This window comes from Amblyomma mixtum, chromosome 5 (genome assembly GCF_055824585.1).
Source record: "Amblyomma mixtum isolate Tamu chromosome 5, ASM5582458v1, whole genome shotgun sequence".
Lineage (NCBI taxonomy): Eukaryota > Metazoa > Arthropoda > Arachnida > Ixodida > Ixodidae > Amblyomma > Amblyomma mixtum.
Genome location: NC_143016.1, coordinates 167215165 through 167236261, shown reverse-complemented (window position 1 = coordinate 167236261; position 21097 = coordinate 167215165). Strand labels below are relative to the sequence as shown.

Here is a 21097-nt window from a genome sequence, read left to right as displayed (position 1 = left end):
TTTCTGAAGCAAGGGTCCCCCAGGAGTGTTACCGATGTCATTAAGATTTTCAAAGAGCGGAGCCAGGGTCTGTGTTTTACGTTTGAATTACCAGACTCGGGTTCGATTCAGTTCCTTGACCTGAAAGTCGATTTCCGTGACACAGGAACGTGTTGGGAATATAACCCAAGAACGGCTAAGCCGCTCCTCAGTTTCAATTCAGAGCACTCTAGGTTGGTCAAGGCGGGAATAGCGACGGCATGTCTCACGGCATCTTTACGAAAATCGTGCTCCCATAGGGTTCAGACTAGCTTCCAGGGGCAGGTTCAGAGACTGAGGGACGCTGGTTATCCGGATATGGCTCTGGCTCAAATATCCGAGAGGATATTGACTAGGGGCGTTTGTCCAGCAAAAGAAAAAGACGGCATGCTTACAAGAACCGTGGCGATTCCGTACGTTCATGGCATGTCTCACCGTTTGAAGAAGGTAGGCTCGAGATTTGGGGTGAAAGTGGTTTTTACAGCGAAGGATAAGATGAGCAGAGTGTGCAGCGCGGTAAGGAGGAAGATCGAGTGCCGGGACGACCAAGTAAGGAATGAATGCACAGTTTCCCACAAGAAACCACTGGTCGTATGCAACACTGGAGTCGATTATTCGATACCGCTCTCCTGCGGCAAGACGTACATCGGCCAGACAGGCCGCTGTATTAATGAGCGGCTGTTTGAGCACCGCAGATCAGTAAAAGGGGCAGTGTCCTCGAACCTGGCTTTGCACTGCCGAAAATGTAAAGACTGCTTCCCCCATTTGGACAGGACTAACATCTTGTTCTGTCAGCCAGATAGGACCTGCAGGGAGTTAGTTGAGGCGTTTATGATAAGCCAGGAGACTGGAACATGTGTCGCCTCGCCTTCCATTAATCTGGTAGATAAAGAGATTCGAGCTCTGGGGGAATGTATGGCGACAGGATGATTGCAGTGTCTTGTAATGTGCTAAGATGCTGAATGGGTTTGTTGTGATGAGGCGGTTTTTGCAGTCCGCTACATGCGCGTACGGGTTTGTGAGGGCTATCGCGATGTGTTTGTGTTTTATCGTTGTGTTTGGTGCGTATATAAGTAACCCTTCTAGAAATAAAACTCAGTTGTTAGATTGCGCTCGTGTCGTCTCTTGTTTCTTTCTCTCGTCCTGTGTATCGCGCTGTATTAAGATGAATCCGTTCCAACTTGCCCAGTTTTCTGTTCTAGTTAATCACATTTCTTGTACAATGGGCTCTTTTCCTTCTGTAACCTATAACCTTCACAACCCAGCGTTTCTGACTGCTCTCATAGCTATCTGTGTGTGCAGAGCAAGAACGGCATCTTGGCATGCAAGACATCAGCAGTGCCCTACCGACATCCAAGTTTTGTGCGGGTGGCTGCAGCCCTCCCCTGGGCACACGAGACGGATGTGCCGTATCCTTTGCTCTGAGTGGTGGAGGCAGGCGCGTTTCTACAGGATTTGTCTTCGAGTCCACTGCGGCCTTGCAAGGAATGAGCAACACCAACTCCGGCTTTACGCGGACTGGTCCAAGACTGCGGACCGCGTCACCGAGTTTTTGTGGAATACCGTGCGGCCTACGTTACCCACCAGGAGGAAAGCTTCAGCAACGAGAGGAAAGGTTTGTGTTCTTGGCAATGGAACAATTGAAGATCGTCACCGACGTACTCTTGAGCTTGGTCCCAAGTTCTGTTTTGAGCCAGCCTTAAGACCTCTGGAGAGGATGGCGCTTGCGCGGACAGTTTCCCACGGCGTTCCCGAAGGCGATAGGCAGAGGTGCGTCAGTGAGTGCGCAGAAATTGTCGGCAACTACAAGGGCAAGAAGGCGTCAAGACCTATGAAGGGACTGATCAACCACTTGGCAGCTGAACGCCTGAGGCCTCTCCTTTCTGACAAAAAAGGGTTCTTCGTTCTTGCACCAGAGGATGTGTTCACCAGGAAGGCAGAGGAAGCGGTAAAAAAGAATTTCAAGCAAGTGGCTCTGAGGCCTGCTGCCATCAAGAAGCAGGCTTTGAGTATGCTACAAGGGATGAACCTGGATGCTCTGTATGCTGCTGTCAACAAAAGAAAAGGTACGGTGCTGGACATGTTTTTCACGGTCAAGACCCACAAACCCGATGTCCCTTTTCGGGCAGTAGTATCGGAGCGTGACACCTGGCAGCATGCTGTTTCAGGCTTTTTGCAGAGTCATTTAAGCTCCCTCAAGCTTTCCGACCCTTTTGTGGTGAAGAACTCTTCTGAGGTAGTCGATTTCCTATCTCGGAGGGAGGACCAGAGGCTTTATGCCTTTAGCATGGACGTGGAGGATTTGTTTTACTCCCTACCCCATGCTCAGCTGTTGGAGAACGTCAAGGACTGCATTGTCAAGGATAACGATGAAAGGAACTTCATTGCCAATTGTGGCATTTCATTGGAAAGTTTCCTTGAACTTCTGTCCTTTTACTTGCGTTCGACCTTCGTTGGATGGGGTGAGAAAGTGTTCGTTCAACGGTCTGGTGTGTGCATTGGGTCTCGGGTCGCCCCGGTGTTGAGTGACATTTTCCTCAGCAGGATGGACATGAGACTGGATGAAGATCTTGAGGACGTTGCTGTGAAAGTGTTTCGTTATGTTGATGATTTTTTAGTGTTTCTGAAGCAAGGGTCCCCCAGGAGTGTTACCGATGTCATTAAGATTTTCAAAGAGCGGAGCCAGGGTCTGTGTTTTACGTTTGAATTACCAGACTCGGGTTCGATTCAGTTCCTTGACCTGAAAGTCGATTTCCGTGACACAGGAACATGTTGGGAATATAACCCAAGAACGGCTAAGCCGCTCCTCAGTTTCAATTCAGAGCACTCTAGGTTGGTCAAGGCGGGAATAGCGACGGCATGTCTCACGGCATCTTTACGAAAATCGTGCTCCCATAGGGTTCAGACTAGCTTCCAGGGGCAGGTTCAGAGACTGAGGGACGCTGGTTATCTGGATATGGCTCTGGCTCAAATATCCGAGAGGATATTGACTAGGGGCGTTTGTCCAGCAAAAGAAAAAGACGGCATGCTTACAAGAACCGTGGCGATTCCGTACGTTCATGGCATGTCTCACCGTTTGAAGAAGGTAGGCTCGAGATTTGGGGTGGAAGTGGTTTTTACAGCGAAGGATAAGATGAGCAGAGTGTGCAGCGCGGTAAGGAGGAAGATCGAGTGCCGGGACGACCAAGTAAGGAATGAATGCACAGTTTCCCACAAGAAACCACTGGTCGTATGCAACACTGGAGTTGTTTATTCGATACCGCTCTCCTGCGGCAAGACGTACATCGGCCAGACAGGCCGCTGTATTAATGAGCGGCTGTTTGAGCACCGCAGATCAGTAAAAGGGGCAGTGTCCTCGAACCTGGCTTTGCACTGCCGAAAATGTAAAGACTGCTTCCCCCAGATAGGACCTGCAGGGACTGTCACCCAGATAGGACCTGCAGGGAGTTAGTTGAGGCGTTTATGATAAGCCAGGAGACTGGAACATGTGTCGCCTCGCCTTCCATTAATCTGGTAGATAAAGAGATTCGAGCTCTGGGGGAATGTATGGCGACAGGATGATTGCAGTGTCTTGTAATGTGCTAAGATGCTGAATGGGTTTGTTGTGATGAGGCGGTTTTTGCAGTCCGCTACATGCGCGTACGGGTTTGTGAGGGCTATCGCGATGTGTTTGTGTTTTATCGTTGTGTTTTTGGTGCGTATATAAGTAACCCTTCTAGAAATAAAACTCAGTTGTTAGATTGCGCTCGTGTCGTCTCTTGTTTCTTTCTCTCGTCCTGTGTATCGCGCTGTATTAAGATGAATGGATAAGATAGTTAAAGTAGCCGAAGAGTTCTACACAAATCTCTACAGTAGTGAATGTAATGAGAACGTTACAGAGAGAGGCAGTAGAGGACAGCAATGGGACATCCCGCCAGTAATGAGGGAGGAAGTAAAGAAAGCCTTAGGAGCAATGCAAAGGGGTAAAGCAGCTGGTGAGGATCAGGTAACAGCAGATTTGTTGAAGGATGGAGGAGAGATTATGCTAGAGAAACTAGCCACCCTGTATACACTTGCCTCGTGACCACGAGCGTATCAGGAGCTTGGAAGAATGCGAACATTATTTTAATTCATAAGAAGATGTCAAGGACTTGAAGATTTACAGACCGATCAGCTTACTATCCATTGTATACAAGGTATTTACTAAGGTAATCACTAATAGACTCAGGACAACCTTCGAATTCGATCAACCAAATGATCAGGCAGGCTTTCGTAAAGGATACTCAACAAGAGACCACATTCATGCAATCAATCAGGTGATAGAGAAATGGGCAGAATATAACCAACCCCAATATATAGCCTTCATTGACTACCAGACAGCAATTGACTCGGTGGAACCACAGCTATCATGCAGGCATTGTGGAATCAGGGTGTAGAAGAGTGTTATGTGAAAATATTGGAAGATATTTATAACTACTGCACAGCTACCATCGTTCTCCATAAGGTCAGCAATAAAATTTCAATAAGGCAAGGTGTCAGGCAGGGAGACACGATTTCACCAATGCTATTCACCGCCTGTTTACACGAGGTGTTTCGGGCCTGAAATGGGAACAGTTGGGGATAAGAGTTACTGAAGAATACCTAAGTAATTTGCGATTCCCTAATGACATTGCCTGGCTAAGCCACTCAGGATATGAACTGCAAAGCATGATGAATGAGAGACAGGCAGAGCAGAATTGTGGGGCTAGAAATGAACATGCAGAAAACCAAAGTAATGCTCAATAGTCTAGCAAGGGAACAGCAGTTCTCAATTGGTAGCGAGGTGCTAGAAGTAGTAAGAGGATATGTATACTTAGGGCAGGTAGTGACCGCTGATCCAGATCATGAGAGGGAAATAACTAGAAAAATAAGAACGGGGTGGAGCACATATGGCAGGTTCTCTCAGATCGTGAAAGGCAGTTTGCCAATATCCCCCAAGAGAAAAGTCTAACACAGCTGTATCTTACCGGTACTCACCTATGGGGCAGAAATGTGGAGGCTAACAATGAGGGTTCAGCTTAATTCAAGGACAACGCAGCGAGCTATGGAAAGAAAAATGATAGGTGTAACGTTAAAGAGACCGGAAGCGGGCGGAGTGGGTGAGGGAAAAAACGCGGATTAATGACATCCTATTTGAAATCAAGAGGAAGAAATGGGCTCGGGCAGGGAATGTAAGGCGAAGGCAAGATAACCGCTGGTCCTTGAGGGTAACAGAGTGGATTCCATGAGAAGGTAAATGTAGCAGGGGGCGGCAGAAAATTAGGTGGGCGGATGAGATTAAGAAGTTTGCGGGGATACGGTGGCCACAATTGGCAGAGGACAGGGTTAATTGGAGAGACATGGGAGAGGCCTTTGCCCTGCAGTGGGTGTAGTCAGGCTGATGACGAATTTTAACTAATGTATACAGCACTCTATGCATTACAGTTATATGTGTCTGGCCTGCTACAGCCTAGAAATCTTCCATTACAAAATAGGGAAGTGGATAGCACAACTACAGCACAACAGTGGCTATGAAAACAGATATGGCACATCTGCAGGTAGTAGTCCTCGAAAGTGCATGTTTCTCATTCAGAGCCAATAACACACTAAATTCACAGATGCCACCTCTCGTGTATGTCAACAGGCTATCACAGAAGCTCAGGCCAGGAAGACTATCAAGAAGGAATAGCACCCAGAGATGAGGGGCAAAGAAAGTACACAGCATGAGCAATGACTCACAACTGAATTTACGGCCAGAAACCTCATTGCAATCGTAATTACAATTGTAATCATGTAGAAAGGTTGTGCTTGCATTGCGCATGACACTATTTTTAGCTGAGCGGTCGGGAGCTTGGCAGTTCCTTGCATCTGCTAGACATGGTGCCGAAAAACAAAGGCAGCACTGGAAAAATTCCCCTGTCCAGATGGACAAGTTACAATGACCCACAAGATTGTGGAGATGAGGCAGCTCGGTATGCAAGTTCTACTCCCTTAATATTGGGTTGATGCAACAGCCGGCCTGGACAAAGTACACCTGCCTTCAAATCGTAATGTGCGAAATTTATTGGTGCACTATATAATTTGCACAATCTAAATTAGGCTATGAAATCAAAAATTTTCACTAATACTGCCTTCCATTTACTTTCATTTACTTTGATAGCACCTTTACCTTCAATCATGTAGCAAAGGAATGAAAAAAAACACCACGAGCACAGTTTACATTTGTTAAGCTGTGCATGACATTGTGCTTTTTTCACTTACTAATGCCTGTCTTCCATTAGTCAATGAGTGGGCAAAGGTGCTCAAGCTTATTAGGGGCCAAAAGGCCCTCACAACCTTGCACCTGGCTCCAGCATTCTTCAAAGAATGAGATAACTGGTGTATGTACGGAATGATCGCGATCCTATGTCACTTTTCTTCCAATGGACGCATTTCCTGATAGCTATTTTTGGCAAGGCTTTTGCATACAGAGGTTAAAACAGATGCGAAAACACCAGCACCTTGAAGGCCGGCTACAAGTCACAAAAACCTTTCGTTTACAGAATATATGCATGAAGGCAACAGAGCTGCAGAGGCAAGACATGTTATCCTAGCAGTAGCTGCAGTACAAGCACCACTGTCAAAAATCTAAAAAAGTTGTACTGCTGTTTTTTGCCCACCTGTCTCACTGTTGCATTCGCGAGTATATTTGGCAGGTCAAAATTTCTGGCGGTTATCAGCCAGGCTTCATTTTTTTATTTGTATGTTCTAACATTTGCGAGCACAAACTTGTAAAAAAAATGTAAAGGACAAAGAAATGTGATCACGGTTAAAGAATGCAGTGCGAAAAGACAAAAACAAACGAAATGGACACCCGCCAGTCCTGTCCACTTTTTCATTTGTCCTTGTTTTTTCACACTGCATTCTTTAACCATGATAACTGACCAACAAGTCCAAACAGCCACTTTAGTTGAAAAGAAATATGGCCTTTCAATTGTGGTCATTCCATACTTACACAAGTTATATTATTCTGTAAGAACTCTACTGCTCTATACGAGGTCGAAGTGCCTTTGTGATGCCTACTCAGCTTATTGAGCTTTTTAACAAATGAAAGATGGGAGCATGTAAGCGAAACGAGTGCAATGTCGAGCACGTTGCGACTTGTATAGATAGTACTATTGGTGCTCTGTATCTAACTTGTACTCGAAGGTGTATAACCAGAAGAGCTGCTGCATCAGCCAGACATGACAGGTGTACGAACTTAGTTCAAGGAACACTGGCCTCACGTCTCGCTGCTGGTTGTAAGACATTCCTCTGTATTCCGAGTTTTCTAACACCACCATCATTTTTTGGCACCGTGACCATATCATACAAGAATTTGAGACCTACCGCATACCTAAAGAAAATATGTGTGTAAGCCAAGCATTAGCCGTTCTATGCAATAAGAAGTCTAAGTGAAAAAGATTCGATGTAAATTGGAGAAAGCCTTGTCGTTTTTGTACTTCTGCTTCTATGACTGCTTGCTGGATTTTTTCTTTACTTGGAAGCATTCTTCCATCCCTTATCTCTATACACTATTCCTCTGCCAAATGACTGAGTAAACCAAATAGCAATTCCTAAGTAGGGAGGGGGCCTTCCACAGTGACCACACAGGGGCCTTCAAGTTCTTGCAGCAATCAAAACATCCCTTTGTAACACTGGCCCTGAATGCACCACTATACTTTTGTGGCAGGCCAAATACTTATACACTTTGTTTCAAAACCACACAGAAATCCACAACTGCCATTATCAAAACAACCTAGTAATGTAACCATAAGCGTACCTGGCCAGCATGATCAGCATGGAAAGGTGCACAGCTTGTGTGCAGCTCCTAAAATGAAAGCAAATTCACATGATTAATTGCAATTTCCACAAAGACATTCTTGAAAAATCATGTTTTTGCACCTCTCAGCCTCATGCCTGCATTATTGCTCCTGCAGCAATGAGGCAAATCTGAGCACAGCTCGGGGTGAGCTGGTGGTATCACATTACGCACCTGACACTACGTGCATCAATCCATTTGTATGAGCTTGGTAATGATAATGGTGGGTGGATGAGATTAAGAAGTTTGTGGGGATACAGTGGCCGCAACTGGCAAAGGACAGGGTTAATTGGAGAGAAATGGGAGAGGCTTTGCCCTGCAGTGGGTGTAGTCAGGCTGCTGCTGCTGCTGATGATGACAGCCTGAGCACACCTACAAAGTATAACTGTGAACTCGACCCAGCAGCACTTTACTGTGTTGAAAGAAAACAGGTACAATTGAATTGCTGCATTACCTTGTTATTATCATGAAAAAGTAGAGGGCTCTAAGGACTTTCTAATTTACATCGAAACGAATGGGTTACATTGAACTTTCACGGATTACACTAACAGGCACTGAAAATCCAACACAGCTGCCCAAGAGAATATTAGGCAGCCGCGCTAGCCTTCTTTTGCGCTATGCTACCTGATACCAGATTAAAATTCCAGAGCAATTTACTCATACTCTAGCACTGGGATACGTTATGTCCCAGACTGATGCAGCTGTCTTACTAAAGGCACAGAAGCTTGCAGTGTGGGTCATGTGTGCTGTGGCGTGAACACATGCACAGGATCACCTGCTACTATTCAAGTCCCCTGTGTACACAAATGCAGGTCCAATAGAAAACCCACATCAAAAATTTGGCTAGTCTGGTCGGCCAAGCATGGGCCAGCTGATAGCACGAAGCAGCAGGTGCGACACATACCATCATCATCAGCCTGACTACGCCCACTGCAGGGCAAAGGACTCACCCATGTCTCCACATTAACCCTGTCCTTTGCTAGGTGTGGCCACCATATCCCCGCAAACTTCTTAATCTCATCCGCCCATCTAACTTTCTGCCACCCCCTGCTATGCTTGCATTCTTTTGGAATCCACTCCATTACCCTTAAGGACCAGCAGTTATCTTGTCTTTGCATTACAAGCCCCGCCCAAGCCCATTTCTTCCTCTTAATTTCAAGTAGCATGTCATTAACCCGCGTTTGTTCCCTCACCCACTCGCCCCCTTTTGGTCTCTTAATGTTAGACTTATCATTTTTCTTTCCATAGCTCACTCTGCTGTCCTTATGCTGTCCACGTGTTTTATTCTTTGTAATAAGGCATAAAGTATTTACACGGATTACCACATGGCATCCTCCTATGACCGCTAAAGAATTTATAATCAAATTTCTTTCTCCTGCTGTATTTGTTTCGGTTTCAACAGCTGAATGATGGCTGTGACGTCAAAGCGAGGTTATTGGTCGCGTGAGGCATGAAAAACTGCAATACAATTGGTACTTCTGGCTCTTAAGGAATGCTGGCGTCAGCGCTGTAGCAAATTAAAATGATGAAGCAGCGATTATAAGTGCAGTTTTTCCACGCCTCACATGACCTATAACCTCTCTTTGATGTCATAGCCACAGTCAAATTGTTCACCGAAACAGGATGGCAGAAAAATTTGATTATAAATTATTTAGCGGTCGCACGCGAATACCAGATGGTGATTCATGCATAGTAGTGTCTTCCGCATCATTATAGAGAAGAAAACATGCCACCAAGATTAGGTGTCTATAATCTTTTAAGCTGAACTCTTTTCATTAGCCTCCATGTTTCTGTCCCAAAAGTGAGAAACATGCAGGCTAAAGAAAAAATTTCAGCTTAAGTACCAAAGTGGCTCTAATCACACGATGAAGCGGAAAAACTCTCGACACTTGAACAGAAAACAAATAGGAATTCCAACAAAATTTTAGATTCTTGTAAGGCTATCAAGCATTTCTGAATATTGTAGACTGCACTTTCACACATACAGTACGCATCTATGCCAAGCTCACATTCAGTAGGCCTGCTTTCCGGCTGTAATTATCACGGTCTAAGCTCAGTTACAGATTTAAAACCAGCCAAAAGATGCAACACAAGAAAAGAGAAGAAAACAGGTTGGACTATCAATTGAATTTTTTGTGAAGGAAAAGAAGGCTCGCATGAAGATGCGCACACACATGACCCACACCAGCGAAAGGCAGGACAACAAATAACTGTCACTGATATACAAGCACGCCATCTAAAAGAGAAAATTCTTTCCGCTGAAGATTGACTAAAGGCTTTGCTACTCATGCAGCCGTTGCCTTGGAGATATGCATCAAATACCTTACAGATTTGTTTACCACTTCTATACACCACTGAAGTGTCACAGAAATCAGGCGTGCACACTGATGGTCATCTTATGATTTACACTCACGACATTGGCACTGTAGTGCCAGATTAGAAGCTGCCTTCCCCCTAACGAGTTAGTGCTCACTCAGGAACACATTAAAGACACCTTCACATATCCCTGAAGTAGTTTCTTGCACAAGCTAGCAGAATGTGATAAACCACTTCTTGCAAGTCCTGAACCTAGTTTTATGGTATACCATACTGCTATCCCAGTTTTTAACAGCAGCGCAAAGGCCACTAACACAAGGCTTGGCGCAAAAATTACATTTAAAAATTTTCCCGCCACTCGATTTGAACTCTTGAAGTCTACACAAAGGACTCCATGATAACAGTTCTGAGGTGAATGGCAGTTCAGCCTAGCCTCTGGAATCTGTGCCAAAAAAAAACGGAGTCGACGCGTCGCAATTTACTTCCGAAATCAGCCAGTGCTGATGACAATTGTATGTTTTGCTTTCTCTGGCTTATAAAGCTCCACTTTCAGAAAAAGTGACGTCTTTGTGGTTAGAATGCGGAACTCCATCATCACAGGTAAACTTCAGTTTGCCATCAGTGTCCCTTTAATGCCTCAAAGTTGAACATTAGCTCCATCCATAGAGGAGGGCTGTGCATAAATTTCGACCACCAAAGATTCTTTAACATGCCCTGACATTGCATAACACACGAGCAAATATGCATTTCGCCTTGTCGAAACGAAGCCACCGCAATTCAATCCCGCGTCTTTGGGCTCAGCAGCCGAACACCAATGCAGTAGGCCACAGCAGCAGGTGAAAAACAAATAGAGCCCTTAATAGGCAACCTAACTTGCCAAAATCAACATAACGAGGGGTCACACAAGTAGCAGTGGACTAGGAAAATAAAAGCTACTTGTGTCGGAAGATGTCTTCAGTGCTTAGCTCAAAAGCCTGCTTGCTTGCTGGGCATCCTAGCACCAAGTGAAAGGCTGGCACAGCCATACTGGAGAGCTTGGAAGAGGCATTGTTGGTAAAGCTATGTGGAGATTGCTGCAAGGTAAAAAGACACATTTAACAGCAGCACAGTGCAAAAAATGGACTAGAATCAAGCATGTAAGGCAAAATGCAAGGCACAAAAAGGAGCCGGTCGCAGAATGGAACACAACTGTTTAACCACATTTCGAAGTGGGCCAGGCAACAAGAAATTCATAACCACGGCAGTCATTCACAACCTAGCCTCAGACGAGACATCACTTGCATATCGATATCCAGCATCGTTTCTACAATACATGCCACCATTCAAAAGAACAGACCACAGCAGAACGATATTTTCAGTAGCTCAAAGGACGATCCATCTTCATCTCTCTTGCCCACCCTCCCTAATAAACCTCCATCATCTGCATGCTTGTGCAGCACATTGGTAGTCATTTACCGTATTTACTCGCATAATAGGCACACCTGCAGTTTAGTCGTGAAAAATCGAATTTTGTTATTTCTGCGCATAATAGGCACATCCTGAACTTGGCACTGTGATCAGTACTGCATTTACGCAATTGAAAGCCGACACCTGCCCCCCAAATCTTTATTTTAACAAAGTTTTTACTAACTGAGTACTAGTGCTCACTAGTGCCGCTGCCGTCACAGCCTGTGCGGACCCACAGCACGTACATCACGGGGAACAGCCACACAGAATTTTCAGGGATGCTCAGTTTACACCTCTGTTTGGAAAGCTTCCTTCCTGGCCGGAAACCTTCCAAACTTTGACCCACGAAAACCTTGGTGATAGGAGTCATATACAAAAATATAGGCACGCCGCAGTTGCAACTGCCGCATTTCTTGGTCACGTCGAATTTCCGGCCTGCCGCACACTTGCTGTTTTCGAGAGCAAACTCCCAGCTGTGTACCTACAGTAATCCCTCGTTATAACGAAGTCAGCAGGACGGCGAAAAAATTCTTTATAAGCGATAATTCAATATAAATGACCACTCGGAAAAAAGCTAAAACAGTCGAGATTTAATTGCGCCAAAACTGTGAGGAAGCTGCGGCCAGCTACGGCTCAAGGTCAGTCTCTGTGTCTCCTCGGAGCACCACCGCAGCGAAATCGCAAGTTCGTGGCCTATGTAGCTTTCGCTACAAAATTTGCTCCTAGCACAGTTGTTACTTCTACCAGCAACTTCGTATTGGTCAGCGATCCTCAAAGATGATACAGTTTTCAAATTGCTTATACCAGAGTTTATTATCTATATCAAGAACAAGCTTTAGCTCATTTTTGTGATCCAGACGGGATCCAGGCTGATCGACAGGCCAGCAGGCTCGGCTTACTTCACGTTCGCACAAGAAAAATACAAAGTAGCCATGCTACCATAAAGTCTGCCTCCTAGATTCGAGCAACGACAGCATGCCTGTGCAAGAGTGGATCTTTCGGCAACCATGCCGCCTGCAGGAACGCCGAGTGACAAACTGCGCGCTGCTCCCTGACTGCCCTGGTCGCCGCTAAGCCTAGCCGGTTTAGCATCGATGCCGCAGCTGTTAGCGCTTCGGGACTGGACAGCACTCAAATAAAGGCGCTACACCTGGCACCCCTTTACTGTCATCCAGTCTCATAATAAAAGATACATTAGATTTTCGTGACGCCTTCAGCAACAGAGCTAGCAGACAGCAGGCAAACCGCATCAGGCAGGAGCAGCATCAAAGCAGCTATTGGATGAAATTTGCTTGTATCGCAGTCGTCACCTCTACCCCCAGGGCTTGCTATGAACTTGAACAAACAATACTATTGCGTTTTCAGACGCCGGCGGCCGGCATCAAGGCTGGCAGGCCACGGCCAGTCTCTACGCGCGCGAGCGAGTGCGTTGAGACCGGCCGTGGGCAGGCCGGCCCGGCTCAAAGGAGCGCGCCCTACGTCATGATGACGCTGCCGCTCTCCGCGCTCGCGTTGGCTCCTGCTTCCCGTCATTGCGTTTGCCGCGGGCGGCCCGTTGTTGACATCTAGCAGGTTGGACACAGGCGGTGAGCTGCGCTTGGACGCTGCGACGCCATTCGCAACTTTGCGCCGCGGAGAATTGCGCTCGCTTTTCGCACATGCATCCGTGCCGTAACAACAAAATTCAGTGACCCTAACAAGCATTTAGACAACTTCATCACATGTGGTTCCTAGGCCTCAATCTGACTGCTCTTCCATCCTGTCCGTTCTTCCCCACGCCATCCTGCTCCTCGGATGTGTTGCAACTTACACTAGCGCCCTCCTACCGCACTGCCTGCAACCGTGTGTTGCAGCAGACATCTTTGCTGCCATCATCATCAGCCAGATTACGCCCACTGCAGGGTGAACGCCTCTCCCATGTCTCTCCAATCAACCCTGTCCTTAGCCAGTTGCAGCCACCGTGTTTCCACAAATTTCGTTACCTCATCCGCCCACCTAACTTTCTGCCGCCCCCTGCTACTCCTGCCTTCTCCTGGAATCCACTCCGTTACCCTTAAGGACCAGCGGTTATCTTGCCTTCGCATTGCATGCCCTGCCAAAGCCCACTTCTTCCTCTTGATTTCAACTAGGGTGTCATTAACTCGCGTTTGTTTCCTCACCCACTCCCTCCCACACCCTCACCCACTCCGCCCGCTTCCAATCTCTTAACGTTACTCCTATCATTTTCCTTTCCATAGCTTGCTGCGTTGTCCCGAACTTACGCTGAACCCTCCTTGTTAGCCTCCATGTTTCTGCTCCATATAGGCGAGTACCGGTAAGGTAGAACTGTCGCATACTTTTCTCTTGAGGGATATTGGTAAACTGCCATCCATGGTGTTTTTATTCTTCTAGTTATTTCCCTCTCATGATCCGGATCTGTGGTCACTACCTGCGCTAAATAGACGTATTCCCTTACTACTTCCAGCCCCTCGCTACCAATTGCGAACTGCTGTTCCCTTGTTAGGCTGTTGAACATTGCTTTGGTTTTCTGCATGTTAATTTTTAGCCCCACCGTTTCGCCACACACTCCTAACAGTGCACTCGCCTGCTGCTGTGTGTTCAGGTGCTGATCAAGCCTCGGGCGGAGATCCTGCCCAAGTGGCTGCGCTTTGTCAGGGGTGTGGTGGAGAGTGAGGACATCCCGCTCAACCTGAGCCGGGAGCTGCTGCAGGACAGCGCCCTCATCCGCAAGATCGGCACGGTCATTGTGAGCCGGCTCATCCGCCACCTGGCCCGCAGTGCAGAGCGGGAGCCCGAGAGCTACGGCCGCTTCTACCGGGACTACGGCGTCTTCCTCAAGGAAGGCATCTTGGCCGCTCACGAGCAGGTAAGCTCTCCTCATGGGCGCTACTGCCACAGGATGGCAGCACTGGTCAGCCTACCCAGTGCACACAGTCTGTATGGGCAGCCAGTGGTTTTTTTTTATTTAAGGCTGGTCTTAGAAAAGAAATTTTTGTTAATGAAGTCAAAATAGTGCATTCTTCAAGGAACTTGTGTTTTTGCATGCTGATTCCAAATGTGCAAATTTTATATGAAACAAGCTCTTGTGCACTTATAAACTAATATGTTATGTAACTTTTTGCCAAGAGCTTTCAATAAATTTTGCTGCAGGAAACTTGTTAGGATGCATGCCATTGTCTTGTCTTGACATCAAACTCTGCAATAAGGGCAAAATTATTATGCTGCCTACAAGGGCGTCCGCAGAATTTTTTTCAGGGGGGGGCCCATTGGTTGTTGGCGCCGGAGGGGGGGGGGGGGTATATTCGTAGCGAAAAGGCACTATTTGCGGAGTAAATTTATTTATTTATATATAAATAAAAAATAAGTAAAATACACACATGAAAGAAAATTACAAGCAGCAAATTAAAGCGCGGATTGTAGAGATACATTGGAGTTTATCAACAAAGAAACAATTAAAATTAATAAAAATGCAAAAAGATACTATCAATACTCGAAGTGCTCAGTCTTACTGCATACGGGTTCTCGACTCACCCGAATTGATGACCAGCACACAGCGCAATATGTTCACAAACACGCAACTACAGTCACTCAGTCAGTCTTCCTTGAACAGCAACTGTAGGCGCCTCGGATTTTTCTGGGCGAATTGCGTAGTTACACGGGTGATAAATTCATTTCTGTGCTTCATTACACGCTCTCAGTGCACAGTCATCATATATATTGATTGGAAAAATGGTTGAACGAGTACGTTGAAAACAAAAGATGACTATATACAACGAAAACTTATTTACAAGATAAATGCACGCTCGCAGCTTCATACACCTCGCTCCATCTTGCTCGCGCATCCGCACAGTCGAGCAACCGCACACACACTGCTCGCCGCTCGTCGTTTTCTCGTCCGCTGTCTTGGTTGTTCTCACCTTCGTTGACAACCCGCCACTAAAAACACCGAAGCACAAACACAGAGGCGCGCACATGTGCAAGGGCTTACTTGCCACAATATCCACGAATGCGCACTTTTGGGGTGTAAGGAACGCCGCGCGACTTCCGAGGGGAAGGGACACCCGCAACTAATTCGGTCGGAAAATTTGTTTTTGTGCTTTTATGGGGTTCAGAGCCCCAAAACGACTCAGGCTATAAGGGACGGAGTAGTACAGAGTTTCGGATAATGTCGACCACCTGGGTCTCTTTACCATGCACTGACACGCACAGTACATGGGCGCTGTTGTGATTTGAGGCCCAGCCAGAGGTGACAGGCGAGCCAGGCAGGCGCCATCGGGCTGCGTTGACCAAAGGCGCTGGTTTTCGGAGAAGACGCAAGGAACGCTGGTGTGGGGGCGCCTCTGGAGACTGCGTCGCCGTGAACAAAAGCAGCTAATCCCCTTTGCCGAAGGTTCTGAAAGCGGCGCTTCTACCGCACTGAGCTCTCCCGTGGATCGGAGGAGACAGCGAGCGGCGGCGGCGCCAACTCGTCGCCCGCTTGCCCCTGAGCAGCCCGACAAAGCGGGGGTGGACACGGCTGATTTGTCCTTCCCCCCTCAAGAATTCATCGGTGGCCGGCGTACGAACGTATCCTGATTCTAGCGAGCGACCTGTGCCCTCTTAGCGCGCGAGCGGCGCGAACTTGATTACTTTTGTATTTTGTAAATAGTGTACAAAGCTCTCCCCTGTCCTTTCTTGCTGTCGCTCTCCTCTATACTTCTCCTTACTATCCTCTCCCTTTCCCTGTCGTTTCCGCCGGCTGCAGCTCGGGTGCTTAAGATACGAGGGGTGTTCAATAAAGATTTCCCCTGACTCACTTCTATTTATTGCAGGATGCTGAAACTGCGCATACGTAATAACTCAAGTCACTTTAGGTCACGTGCCAATGTGCGACTCTCAAGTAATAACGGTCTTTCTTTTATAGGTGCTGAAGTGGTGTGAGGTGTGATAATGAATGCAGTGGAATACAGAGCAGTCATCAAGTTCCTGTACTTGAAAGGCCGCACTCCAAGGGAGACGTTCGATGAGATAAAAGAAGTTTATGGGCAGGATTCCCCATCATAAGATGTAATGAATAACTGGCATTGTCAATTCAAATGTGGTAGGATTTTGGTGGAAACGGCTCCGATTGCAGCATGACCCCACTCCGCTATCGATGAGCACACCATCCAGCAAGTGGAGGCCGCCATTTTAAAAAATCGCCCCGTAACCGTTGGATACCTTGCAGAAAATGTCAAGATTAGTGTGGGGTCCATGGAAAAAATAATTTAGGACCAACTTCATCTGCGTAAGGTATCGGCTCACTGGGTTCCCCGGCTGCTCACGCCTTTCCAAAAGCAGGAACGAGTCGAAAGCTCCCAGGCTCTTTTGACCATATGCCATGGAAACCAGGCAGACTTTTTCAACAGACTGATTGCACAGGATGAAAGCTTGGTCCATCACTATGATCCGGAGACTGAAGTCTAGTCAATGCAATGGAAGCACTTGGACTCACCGCCTCCAAAGAAGGCACACGTCCAGCCATCGACGGGCAAGGTCATGCTCAGAGTCTTTTGGGACCAGCACGGAGTAGTCTTGATGAATTTCCTAGCAAAGGGTGCCATGATAACTGGGGCATACTATGCTTCACTGCTGCGGAAATTGCGGGAGGTCATCAAAAGCAAGAGACGTCGCATGCTCACCAAAGGTGTCCGCCTTCTGCAAGACAACTCCCCAGTTCAGAACTCACATGTTGCCCAGATGGAAGCACGCTGCTGCGGCTTTCAAGTTCTACCACATCCGCCTTATTCACCCGACCTCGTACCATCGTACTTCCACCTCTTTCCAGCAGTGAAGTCATATTTGAAGGGCAAACATTTTCCAGATGATGAGACTCTGATTTCTGAAGTCACAACGTGGCTTTTGGAGTAACCAGTCGACGTCTACAAGCGAGGTGTTTACAGTAGCATAAAAAGACGAAAAAAATTTGTGTCCTTGGGGGGCACCTATGTAGAGGAGGACGAATAAATCTGCAAAGTTTCGTTGCTTTTCGTCCGCAGGAAGTGAGTCAGGGGAAATCTTTATTGAACGCCCCTCGTATTAGATAGCAATTGCCGCAGCCGGCAACACTCTTTTGCTTCCTTTTTTTTATTTTTTTTTAAAATAAACCACTACCACCACCACCACCTGTGCCCTGTCTGCCTCCGTGTCGCTCTCTAGAGATCAAAGAAACAGACACCCATCTCAAGACGGCTCGAAACACATGCTCGCCGGTGCCGCTGCATGTCTGCAACAGGTCGTCCTTCAGCAGAGCTGGCGGTGGCGTGGTTTGAAAACGGCGGAACGACGCGCGCCCGGACGCGGCATTTCGCAGATGTGACCAAGCGTCGAAGCGGGGCTGCTTTTACCCTTTTGGCTGAGCGCACCACCGCCCCTGGCGTGCGGCAATCACTCACGGTTCGAGTGAGTGATTTTCCAGGGGGGTGCAGCCGCCCCCCCTTGCCCCCCCCTCCGGACGCCCATGGCTGCCTATCATAGAAGTTGAGTTAAAACCGGAAAACTGATGATTTCAAAATCCTATAACTTGCTTTCTATAACAGGCAAGATGATAATTTAACCCTTACTGCATAGCTTGATGTCAAGAGAAACCAATGGCATGCAATGTAACAAGTTCCCTGCAGCACAATTTCTTTCAAACTCTTGGCAAAAGTTACCTAACATATTGCACAAGGACTCAAGTGCATAAGTGCACAGCGATCAGTAGAAAACCAGTTGAGACTCTTTCACGATTGTGTTGGTCTTGTTTTGTCTTTTCGTGAAGTGTGTAGCACCATCAACTTGCCCTTGGGGCCAAGTCCAAGGACATATATTGTGTGTGTCCCTGCTCAGTCACACATCATCATCATTTATTTGAGCCTTAAAGGGGTAAGGGGGGAGTAGTAGTAGTATTCAACATGACTCATATTGGTGGGGAGAAAAGAAAAGAAGGGAATCAATAAAAAAAAACATCCAGACAAAGAAAGCATAAATAGAATTAAAGTCACGAAAGGGAAAATGAAACAATTTATACAGGAAGACATAATCATAATCTCAAGTAATAAAGCATGCATCGATTCAATGGGGTTAATTAAGTAAGCCTGGTGAGGAGACCAAATTGCTGATCATGTCGACTTTGAGAGAATGCATGTGCACTCGTCATGATGCATGATACAGCACAGTCCCTAGCTTCTCTGATGATGCATCGTAACACTGATGACGGTGAGTGATGATTAGTGGCACAGTCTAACACAGTGTACAACAAGCGTCCGCCAGTGCAGTCTTCTCAGGGGTGCACTATCTGGTTGCAGGCCGAGAAGGAGGAGATTGCGCAGCTGCTGCGCTTCGAGTCGTCCCAGCAGCCGGTGGGCAGCACTGTGACCCTGACCGAGTACTGTGGCCGTATGAAGGAGGGCCAGCGGGACATCTACTACCTGGCCGCACCCAGCCGCCAGCTGGCCGAGGCCTCCCCCTACTTTGAGGCAGTGCGCTCGCGGGACGTGGAGGTGCTCTTCTGCCTGGAGCCGTACGACGAGCTGGTGCTGGCACAGCTGCGGCAGTTCGGCCGCACGAACATCACCTCCGTCGAGGAGGAGATGCGCCGGGACGCCGAGGAGGCCCACTGTCACCCAGACTTCGCGCACTTTTACGTGGGAAGCTCCCAGACACCCTTAGAGCGTGTGGGGGTAGCAGTCTCGGACTCAAAGGAGATGCCCTCGACTCAGCGTGGCAAGCTCAGCGGAGACCAGCTACCAAGTGACAAGAGGTTTTTGGGCGTTCGGTGCCCAGCTTTCGCTGGTCGCAAGCCAGAGAATGGGTCGGAGCCAAAGGTTCACAAAACAAAACAAGGTTTATATAGCAAAGAGACGATACAGAGGATTTCACAATCACTAGTACAAACATATACAAAGTGATTATCAAAACAATGCAACTCGTGCAAAGTTAAATTCGAGAGAGAATACAATCCAATGGCAATATTGCACCTAAAGTGCACTAACACAAGAGAGAGAGGTAAACAAACCAAACACAATTTGTTCACCGGGCACTGCGGCAGTCCGACGACCAGAGTTCCTCGACGATGCCGTCCCGCAAACTGGCGAACGTTGCCTCGTTGGTCCGTGGCTGGCCCAGTGGTGTTTTTCCCGGGAGTCGAACGGGCGCGCTTCGACGAAGCTTAAACGGCGGTCCGGACTGACTGTTAGCGGTCAACGTCCTTCTTTATAGGCTCGCTCTCCCGTCTGTTTGTTGTTCGCGCCCGAGTAGGCGCGCACATACACGCAGCATTGGCAGTGCTGTCTCCCTTTCCTCTTCTCACCGGCCGCGCGTCCCCATTGGTCAGAGGTCGGGGGTCGCATCTCGAAGTTTCGAGCGTGTTCTGGAGTGGCGCCGACGCCGATGGGCGAGGGGGACGTGTCTTAGTGCACGCAAGGCTACGCCCTTTCCCCCCGTCAGCCGTAGAACCGACTCGTCTGTTCCAGAATAATCGGCGGGGATGACTCATTGCCTCGGCGCGCGCCGAGGCGGTGGAGAGAGAGGCACGCGTAGAGATGTGAAGGCCTGAAAAAAACACTGCAATTTTGGAAAAAAACCGGTTTTTTTCGTTTTTTTCAGACGAGAAAAAATGGAAAGAAACATCCAAAATTTCACAATGCAATTTCAAGGTTTTACGATTACTTGCTTTTAGTTTAGGTTTTTGTTTTTGCTTGGAAAACCATTACAGCGCGCATCGTTGAACGACTGGAGAGCAGTCGTCATCACCGGTGCCAGGTAGTGCTCTTAAAACGTTCGTGCTGCGAGTGCACAGGTTGAAGTCCAGGTCACATATAAGATCCAGGCTTGACTGAAAAATACACTAATACTTGAACTCACGGCTAAAGTAGAACAAAATGGCTGCAAATTCTACAGCGCGACACACACTGCATAAAGGCTGCTGTGCACGTAAGCGGTTTTAGACAAATACAAGCCTAGCTTCTTGATTTCCAACGTAGCAGAGTACAGGACATCCACAGGAATTTGGTCCAGGACAGTGGTCCTCAGCAAAGCACGTGGCCCCATCTACCTGGTGGCAAGGCCTTTGCACCAACCAGTAGCTAACTCGTCTGGCTTGCCGACTGCTGCTGATACTGGTCACGTTTCAGAAACGTCCATTCAAGAATTCGCAACATGCTTTCAGTGGAACGCGTTCGAAAGCTTGTCGATGTGCAGTCGAACCTAGCTGTGGACACAATCCATGCTGCTGCGCGTAGTGCCGCATCGAGCGACAGTGATTCTGAGTCCAATATGGAGTGACTTATAGATCAGTTTTCATGTTCTCTTTCTCGGCGCAGTAGAACAAGCAGTTCGTTCCACAAATATGATATTTATATCTCCATATTCGCCTGAAGTGCAAACCATTATTTCTCTCCTCGGTGCAATAGAACAAGAAGTTCGTTTCACAATATGACATCTATAACTGCATATTCGACTGAACTTCGGAGCATTATTGTT

General features: G+C 47.4%; 1 protein-coding gene and 1 pseudogene across 2 annotated transcripts in view; one reads left to right on the top strand and one right to left on the bottom strand.

The window, feature by feature from the left end:
* The window catches only part of LOC149344529 (uncharacterized), a 47027-nt pseudogene extending 35508 nt beyond the window's left edge, over window positions 1–11519 (bottom strand). Inside the window, exon 1 of the transcript XR_016283207.1 lies at window positions 7817–11519. The product of XR_016283207.1 is annotated as an uncharacterized LOC149344529 (transcript). The remainder of the gene's footprint in view (window positions 1–7816) is intronic.
* A 1819-nt stretch (window positions 11520–13338) lies between these two features.
* Window positions 13339–21032, top strand: LOC149344528 (heat shock protein 75 kDa, mitochondrial-like). The gene is made up of 3 exons (XM_089547259.1): window positions 13339–13413; window positions 14193–14483; window positions 18922–21032. The coding sequence occupies exons 1-3, from the start codon at window positions 13339–13341 to the stop codon at window positions 19522–19524; spliced, it is 969 nt and encodes a 322-aa protein (XP_089403385.1). The 3' UTR covers window positions 19525–21032.
* The last annotated feature ends 65 nt before the right edge of the window (window positions 21033–21097 follow it).

Bases quoted from the DNA above. Each gene is read 5' to 3' on its own strand.
- LOC149344528 (XM_089547259.1), top strand. From the start codon at position 13,339: ATGTGGTTCCTAGGCCTCAATCTGACTGCTCTTCCATCCTGTCCGTTC. The intron at 13,414-14,192 runs GTGTTGCAACTT...CACTCCTAACAG, and splicing joins CGCCATCCTGCTCCTCGGAT to TGCACTCGCCTGCTGCTGTG. The intron at 14,484-18,921 runs GTAAGCTCTCCT...ATCTGGTTGCAG, and splicing joins TCTTGGCCGCTCACGAGCAG to GCCGAGAAGGAGGAGATTGC.